Here is a 9,898-nt window from a genome sequence, read left to right on the forward strand (position 1 = left end):
GCTTGGCCCATCCTTTCCAGCTGAAATTATCTTAACAAATTTATAAGAACCAAACAGATTATAGAAGTCGAAGTCTTAAAAATTGCCTTAATATCAATACTTATCATAAAAATCCTTAATATTAATAATAAATTAGAAGTGTATAACATAATAAAGAAAGAAAGTGCATAAAGTATTTGAAGTGTGTTAGCAAAACTTTATTTGGCCAAATTATGTTGTTTGTTAACATGTACAATTTCTATAGAATCCAACAGCGAGCAATTTAATGGTAACATGGAACCGGAAATTCAAAGGATTGGAGAGCACTAAAAAGAAAACAAAATATTTTTTGCAAAATGAGTTGTCAGACAGTCAAATTCGAGGAAATTCACCACTGGCCAATCAAGTACCCACCAAATGCTTGTGGAACTTAAAAATAAAAAAAAGTTTCATTAGTTGGTTTTGCAACTCTTGAGAGCATAAATGCTCATGATATGTGCAAAACATGACACCTTTCAGTAAGAGGCTAAGAGCAATAGATTCCAAGATTCTAGTTATCCTGCAATAGGTTCTAGCGGGTGGGATTTATCAAAAAAAAAAAAAAAGGTTCTAGCGGGTGGGGTCAATTGTTCATAGGTTTTATTAACTAGAGACGACTCCGAAGGGCTCTTCACTAGAAAGGTTGCTCCATTATCAAAAGTTTTTTTGCTTAGTTGCCTACCTGCTTGTGTTGTGAGCACTTTTGAAACTAATGACAACTACAAACCAACAGTCTATTTGAAAACTTGTTCAACATGGGATTGTGCATTTCCTTGTGCATTTTGGAATATTTAAAGAGCTTTGTCTAGACTTGATTCATTGATTTAAGTATGGGATCGATGATCCATTTTAGTGTCTTTTCACATGATACAGAGAGAACAACGGCGTCAACAACGGGAAGTTGCTTTAGCGAAGGGATTTGAATCAAAATAAAATGATTTATGTGGTGAAGAGAAGGTTATGAAGACAAGAGAAGCTTTATATGAGTACCTATTGATTTTCTCATTTATATTCTGTAGCCGTAGATTTTAGCATTGGGATATGTACGGATAGAACACCAAAGATTTGGAAGAAATTATGATTGATCTGTCTCAAGTAAATTATTCTGTTTTTCATCTAGGCATTGATATACTAGATAGTCTAGATTTTCACTCAATGTTTTTTGTCTTTAAAAGTGGGCTAAATCTTTCTATTTAGCTTTTGTCCTAAAAAAAAAAAAAAAAAAAGCCCTATTCTGTAATGCAGCTTTTACTCTAAATTGGCATTGCTAATATTTGCTTTGTTTTTTTTTTTTTTTTTTCATAAAAATTTTCTTTAAATGGATTATTAATCAATGTCCTAAAGGCATTCGTTAGCATTTTCCTATATATATGTGTATGTATGTATATATATAGAGGATAGATTGTTTTGCTAATATATCTAGTTCTTGGGAGACATGGCTGCTAAAAATTTGGGTTTATTTCCTTTATTTTGAAAGGTTCATCATTTTGTAAACTTCGTACTGGAGACATTGTTTCATTCAGCATTATTAGCCAACACTATGTAATATACTTTGAAAGTTGAAACCTTTTTTTATTTTGAATGGAGAAACATGTGTTTCAATAAGTGCTTTTTAAACTCTCAAACAAATTAGTTTGAACAGAGGTCTGAAACCCAACTTTCTCATTATACATCCAACAAAACCTTAGAATTAGGCACAAAGAGTTCGAATAATATTTAGTAACAGATGTCGCTTGACTGCAAATAACAGAAAGCCAATGAATATGATTTTGCTTCAAAATTTTTTTAAAGGGGTGCTTAAAAAAGTGGTCACATCACATGAGTATGAGAATACCAACTGATATATAACATTTTGGTTTAGCAAAATTACCCTCAACTCCAATCCCTGTTTTCAGCGAACGTATCACACATGATATGAGTGACATATCTCGTGCTTTCCATGAAGAAGCTTGATTGATAAAACCCAGCCCATTTACTGTCACCCTTGTTTTAATATTAATTAATTAAAAAGCCCATAGCAGGAATTTAGTTTTTACCCTTGGAGGCTGAAAGGAATTTTGACGGGAAAGTTAGGCCCATTAGTAGTGTTTGAGATATTTTGTGGGTCGAAACACAAATCCAAAAACTGTACTATCGCCGTTGTCAGTGTTTGATTGCTGTTGTTGGTTGATACATTTGGTAATTAGTTGAGTTATGCCATTAGATTCACTCCAAAATTCAAATGTATCAACTATCAACCAAACAATGTTTGAAAAATCATTCGATCACTGTTGAAGGTTAGGCAAAGCAGAGAATGATGGATTTAGTGGTAGAAATACTAGGGATTAAGAACGCAATGTTTGCGTAGGCCTTCGCATGATATGACATCATTGTTGCTACTGTAGATTTTTGGGTTTGGAGATTTGTGAGTCAAAGGCCGATTGTGATGACAATGATTGAACTCTAACTACTGGTAAGTGACGTAGACTTGCTAGAAGTAGATTGGAGAAGAGTTAAAATGGGTACTTCAAAGATTATCACGATAATTATGATGTATTGACATTGAGAAGAGCTATGATAATGATAGTAAACGTTTAATTTTTAAAAATCTAATCCATGAGGATTAAAATGGACAATTATGATGTTGAGAAGAGCAATGATAAAGATGTTGGACTTTCCTGACAACCCCTTAAATCTTCAAATTTAAATTCGGGAGGATTCAAAGTTTCAAACCTCAATATGTGTTTAATTGTGGTATTTCACCTATAGGGTTCAGAACTTAAAGTTTCCAATCTCTGATATAGATCTGTTTTCAATAATTTACTCCTGCAATTACAGTTTATCTTTGAGCGGTAGGGCAGTTTCACAAACCTAGCAAAAGAAGTAGAATGCTGTGTGCAGAAAACACGCAAGAACATGCTGCAATATGCCATGCCTAATAGTTCTTTTGTTTTGATTCACTGTTTTTCCGCTGGAAATAGCTTGCAATCTTAAAATTGAAGATCTTGTCAGGCGTGTAGCCAACTGCACAAATTATTTCCCTTTCACAATCTCCATATTAAATTAACAATTTATACATTTTCCGGAGTAATTGATATGACATGCGGAACTGCTTTATGGAGAAATTAATCAGTAATAAGTAATACAAAAGGCAAATGCTATTGTGAAACAAAAAATCACTTGAGAATAATTTACGGTCATCAATTGGGATGAACAAAATCATTCAAGGGAAGCCTTACAGAACTCTGTCGAAGCCACAACTCATACATAACCATGTAAAATGCATCATAATCAACAGGGGAAAGGTGCCACTGGAAATGTTTTCGCACCTTCAGCGCATTCCTTTGTAACATTAGATATTCTTCAAAGCTAAACCTCTTAAGGATTTTTTTAAGCAATGGAATATCTAAAGTGGCAACATTAATTGAGAAACTTTTCCAGTTTAATATGTCTGCAAATGGGAGATCATAGTAGTTGGCAATGATCACAGGAACACAACCATAATACAGTGAATCTGCAATACGAGCTGTGTTTACTTCAAAGCCTTTAACATGGAGGCAGAATTTGCTCCCAAGCAGCTCATCAGCATAAGGAGTTGTGAGCCGGCCAAGGTGGGCAAAGATCTCGGTGTCATTTCTCCATACTTGAAGAAGTTTTTCTCGAACTGGGGAGTTAATTTTTCCAGCAAAGAATGCGAGCTTCTTCCTGTAATTTCATTTGTAATGGAAGCAAGATGAGTTCCAGTTGATTCAGACATCACAGCAACAATAAAACTACGACGACATAATTTTTATTAACATTAATATATCTCAATGCATGCTAAATTGATATATCATGGATACAGCTCCCCCTCCTCCCCCAATAGCGAAATAAGAAAAACAAAAATGAGTAGACAGAAACTAGCCAGAATAGTTTATAGCATAATAATTAACCTACTTTGGTTGTTAGGGTTATCGACTGAAACCTGGTTCAGAAGTTAATCAGAGAACAAATAGATGACTATTCTTTCCATTCTATAATTTCGTGGTGTTGGGTCCCACTTATAAGCTAGTAGACAAGGTGTCCTTATTAGCTTTGGAATCCCACATTGACAAGTAAGGAGGTGGAATAGCTCCTATATAAGAGTAGTAATCCCATATCAGTTAAAAAAAAAAAAAATGTTAAATGGTCTATAGATATGAGTAGTCGTATAACTTTGTATTGTGTGATAATTGGAAGACAATTTTTCTAGTGTGATAGTGTAGGAGCATCATTAGTTGTGTAACTTGGGGTCCTAGATTTGAGAGTGTTAAGTATGTGACTTTTAGAGTTGATAGTTTGTAATCGATATTGTTGATAATTGATTTACCTGTGATATAGATAATTAATCATGTCATACTTTGTGTCTTGTAGAGCTTGCTATTTTATAATTTTGTGTACTTTTACACAAATTGATATTAAACCTATTAGTTAAGGATCTTATAGATGGCCAGCACAAAGTTCAAGGTAAAATCCTGTGATAGGAAAATAATGTCTTTAGATAAGCATTGTCAAAGATGGTGCGTGCAACAAGGATTGATTAGGGCACTGCATAGACTTTTCACTATGTCTGATTATGAATGTGTCATTTGTGGGTGAAAATCACTTACAAATTTGTATTTGAACTTTGATTAAAGTGTTGTATTAGCTACATCTGAAGGAAGGTGATGATATTAGGATCATTGAAGTGCTTTTAATAGAGTTGATTACTTAATTATCATATGTGAATGGTAAAATTGAGGAGGAGAATCAAGTCGTACTGCTTTTAACTTCACTTCAACCTTCATGCGACACTTAGGTGACTGTACTATTGGTTGGAAAGGAACTGCTTAAAATAGAAGGGGTAAATAATTGCTTGGAGGCAATGAAGTTCAAAAGTCAACAAAAATTCTAAAAGATGACTTTTTAATGAAGTTTGAATCAAATCCAGTAGGAATATGCTGCATCAAAAGAATTTTGACAAGGTGAAGTTAAGATCAGACAATTTGGAGTGCTACTCTTCATGGAAGGATGCAATAATGTCGCAAGTTGGGAGCTGATTTAAAAGAGTCAAAGAAACGTGTGATATTTAGCGGTCCATGAACGAAATGATTATTACAACAGATAGTGAGAATGGAAATGATGGTGGTAGTTCTTCTTTTTTTTCTTTTTCGCTAGTTTAAGACTCGCACACATTAAGGGGTTCGAATCCCAAAAATCAACCCTGGCCACCACCCCATACTTATATGGCAAGGAAGTCCCATTCAGCCTAGTATTCTTATAGTTAGTACAGATTCATGTCTTAAAAAAATTCATGTATTTTTACTCTGCCAGGTCCTTTCATATGGTTAGCATGGAATGTGGTTTGACAAATACAAGATTTGTGATTGAAGTTTTGTTATGTTAGCTAATAATTTGGAATGTAAAGTTTTAGAGATAAGTACAGTAAAAATTATGATATTTAATGGGTTTGTGAATACTTTTGATAATATAAGACGTGCCAGAACTTGGAAGGAATATGATTTCTTTGGGCCAGCTAGATTTTTTGGATTATGAATACTTTATAAGATTAGGATTATGAAAGTGTTAGCAAAGGCTCTTTGCTGGTAATAAAGAGAGAGAAAGCATTCAAGAACTTATACAAGTTGATAGTTGATATAGTTAAAAAGTAAATTGCATGGTGGAGCAAAAGGTAGAGAAGAGCGTTTGATTAAATCATCACAAAGGGAAGATAGATATGGATGGTGCATGGTGAGATTTGCAAAGAATCAAATTGATGATTGCGAAGGAAATTTTGACTAAAATTTTCAAATATCAATTTAACTCAAGTAATCACATCGTTTGTTAAGGACAAAGGACATTTTTTTTTAATAAACAATGATGTTTCACAAAGAGAGTGCTATTTAAAACAAGTCTTCATGGGCTAGAGGTGAAGATTTGTTGAGTGTTAGCCATGATATTGATATTTTATTATTTTGCATCTTTTTAGGGGAAAAAAAGTGGGTGGGGGGGGGGGGGGGAATGACAGGCAACATAGAAATGATCAGCCCCACCTGTCCGATTCCAATATGGGTACTTCTGACTAATATTGAGGATGTAATCTTTAATAAAATCTTGGATACCTCCTACACCAATTCTGGGTCATGCCGCTGCTCGCAAACGCAATTGAGAGAGGCAGAAGAGAAGATCTGCCTTGGTTGGATCTTTTGTAATGAAATGGCTTCTCATAAGACCTTCTTAAAGTAACTTTCACTAGCATAATTACCCCCAGGTTCGGAACCCACTGGCAACAGCACGTTTGCAAAAGGATCATTTCGCCTGTGAGGATAAACATATATCTTAAAGCTCCTATTCATTTCCTTATAGTCTTCCACAAAGGTATCTCTATCATGGTACACCTCGTTGTAATTCACATAGTTTCCTGAACCATAAAAAACATTTTCGAAACTTTTGGATTAAGAAATAAAGTTCATGATCATTAATTGAAGTTCTTCAACCTCCCCACTCACCCAACTCATGCCAAAATTGTTTACAGTGCAAATGGTCAGGTGAACTCATCTGAATGTGACGGATCCCTCTACTGTAAAACAAGGGCAAATATCCATCAAGTTGGATACTATTATACACTCCCAGTTTGACTCACTAATATATTTCACACCTCTGATTTAATCAGCATATTTAATAACCTTGTATTATGAGGATATTACCCACTGTATTGCATGACTGACTCCATTGAAGCTGGACATGTTCCGGAAATTTGTTCATATGACACTAATACACTAACAATACAAGATGAGAGTGCAGAATCAGCTAACCTTGCTTTCATAAAAGTGTCCTAGTCCTCAAACAAAATATCCACCATAAGACAACATAAGCAAGTAGCAAAAGATCCACAGCATCATGAACATATCTTAAAAATGGGTCTTTTTTTTTTTTTTTTTTTTTTTTTTTTTTTTTTTTTTTTACACTTNAGCATTGTCAAAGATGGTGCGTGCAACAAGGATTGATTAGGGCACTGCATAGACTTTTCACTATGTCTGATTATGAATGTGTCATTTGTGGGTGAAAATCACTTACAAATTTGTATTTGAACTTTGATTAAAGTGTTGTATTAGCTACATCTGAAGGAAGGTGATGATATTAGGATCATTGAAGTGCTTTTAATAGAGTTGATTACTTAATTATCATATGTGAATGGTAAAATTGAGGAGGAGAATCAAGTCGTACTGCTTTTAACTTCACTTCAACCTTCATGCGACACTTAGGTGACTGTACTATTGGTTGGAAAGGAACTGCTTAAAATAGAAGGGGTAAATAATTGCTTGGAGGCAATGAAGTTCAAAAGTCAACAAAAATTCTAAAAGATGACTTTTTAATGAAGTTTGAATCAAATCCAGTAGGAATATGCTGCATCAAAAGAATTTTGACAAGGTGAAGTTAAGATCAGACAATTTGGAGTGCTACTCTTCATGGAAGGATGCAATAATGTCGCAAGTTGGGAGCTGATTTAAAAGAGTCAAAGAAACGTGTGATATTTAGCGGTCCATGAACGAAATGATTATTACAACAGATAGTGAGAATGGAAATGATGGTGGTAGTTCTTCTTTTTTTTCTTTTTCGCTAGTTTAAGACTCGCACACATTAAGGGGTTCGAATCCCAAAAATCAACCCTGGCCACCACCCCATACTTATATGGCAAGGAAGTCCCATTCAGCCTAGTATTCTTATAGTTAGTACAGATTCATGTCTTAAAAAAATTCATGTATTTTTACTCTGCCAGGTCCTTTCATATGGTTAGCATGGAATGTGGTTTGACAAATACAAGATTTGTGATTGAAGTTTTGTTATGTTAGCTAATAATTTGGAATGTAAAGTTTTAGAGATAAGTACAGTAAAAATTATGATATTTAATGGGTTTGTGAATACTTTTGATAATATAAGACGTGCCAGAACTTGGAAGGAATATGATTTCTTTGGGCCAGCTAGATTTTTTGGATTATGAATACTTTATAAGATTAGGATTATGAAAGTGTTAGCAAAGGCTCTTTGCTGGTAATAAAGAGAGAGAAAGCATTCAAGAACTTATACAAGTTGATAGTTGATATAGTTAAAAAGTAAATTGCATGGTGGAGCAAAAGGTAGAGAAGAGCGTTTGATTAAATCATCACAAAGGGAAGATAGATATGGATGGTGCATGGTGAGATTTGCAAAGAATCAAATTGATGATTGCGAAGGAAATTTTGACTAAAATTTTCAAATATCAATTTAACTCAAGTAATCACATCGTTTGTTAAGGACAAAGGACATTTTTTTTTAATAAACAATGATGTTTCACAAAGAGAGTGCTATTTAAAACAAGTCTTCATGGGCTAGAGGTGAAGATTTGTTGAGTGTTAGCCATGATATTGATATTTTATTATTTTGCATCTTTTTAGGGGAAAAAAAGTGGGTGGGGGGGGGGGGGGGAAGTGAAGCACTTTCCCCACTTTATGTTTGGGCCCTTTGGTGTAGTTCACAATTTCCCCCTTAACTTTGAAACCAACTAATTTCCCTTCTACGTTGGGAAATGAGCAAATACCCAAAATCCGTTACTTTCTCGGTTAAATGCAATGTAATTTTTTGAATAAGTTATTAGTCGCATACCACAAGGAAGAGAAAAAGTTGAGGATTGCATAGTTGTTTTTTTTGATAGCATTTGTAATCATTGTGATTCTATTGGATTTAACTGATAAAGTAAACATATTGGGGGCATTAGCTCATTTTTCAAACATAAAGGGCGAAATTATTTGGTTTCAAAGATAAGGGAGGGACTTGTGAACTACCCCAAACATAGAAGGGGAAATAAATTAATTTCCCCTAAAAGGTATGGAATTATCAATAAAAATGGTCGACAACCGACCCAATCAACAATTTCACAGGTCTTATACTAGGAATGCTAACTCATGCATTTTTTTTTTTTTTTTTTTTTTTTTTTTTTTTTTTTTCCATCATCTTGTTCTTAGTGAAGCTATTGCTTATAAAGAATGTATTTAGTGGGGGGAAAAAACGCGAAGAGAGCCACAATCAAATTGAAATTTTTAGAACCTGATGCAGTCTGTTCTAAGTATAGACAAGTTATCTATTAAGCACTTGTAGATTTTAGAGAAGGTCACTTTTATCCATTCAGAGCAAAGATGGATGTATAAGGGTCCTTCTAAGCATACATGATACAAGGTCATTCAGTTGCAAGATATTTATATTCTATATATTAGACCGAACTCTGATCTCATCATGCAGATGGATCAAAATGACCTTCAACTATCAATGCAATAAATAAAGCAAAAAAGAAATTTGCTAATTTCAAGGGTAGTTATACAAATTTTTCTTAAATGTGACCAAAAGACAATTTTAAGTTTTATTAAAATGAAAGTTGCAGTTGGACTTTGACTTACAAAACACAACTTTCATCTTTTTATAAGACAAAAGTTGTATTCCTTGCCAAGAAATCTATTAGTAATTTTCTCAGAAGTTGTATTAGTAAATATTTTAGTAATTTTCTCAGAACCGTGAGGAAAAAAGGAGAACAAAAACCTTTTATTTTTTATGTTGTTTTGGTTTGAAAAAAAGATTGAAGAACTAAGCTCAACAATGCCAGAGGTTGTATTAGGCAAAATTGATGGAGGTTCTAATTTCCCATTTCAAGACAATGAAAATCCTTGCCAAGAAAATCAAATAGTAATTTTTTTCCATCACCCATTAGCAGAGGTTTATAAACAATAATCCCACCCCAAAGTCCATAGGAAATACCAAATAAATACAAGAAGAACAAGCTCATCAGCACAAATCTCAGAATTTACATGCTAATGAACCCAACTACAAGCTTTCGACAACATGGAGGACTCTTTGGACTGAATTACCCTGTCTA

At 33.9% G+C, this 9,898-nt stretch overlaps 1 protein-coding gene across 1 annotated transcript; it reads right to left on the reverse strand.

Moving 5' to 3' along the window:
- Window positions 1-3,156: 3,156 nt before the first annotated feature.
- On the reverse strand, window positions 3,157-3,707 carry LOC112025605 (probable glycosyltransferase At5g11130; the record flags this gene model as incomplete). The annotated part of the gene is made up of 1 exon (XM_065762381.1): window positions 3,157-3,707. A coding segment is annotated over one exon (510 nt), but the record flags the coding sequence as incomplete, so codon positions are not given.
- Between the last annotated feature and the right edge of the window lie 6,191 nt (window positions 3,708-9,898).

Source organism: Quercus suber, unplaced genomic scaffold, assembly GCF_002906115.3.
Source record: "Quercus suber isolate HL8 unplaced genomic scaffold, Cork oak 2.0 scaffold_455, whole genome shotgun sequence".
Lineage (NCBI taxonomy): Eukaryota > Viridiplantae > Streptophyta > Magnoliopsida > Fagales > Fagaceae > Quercus > Quercus suber.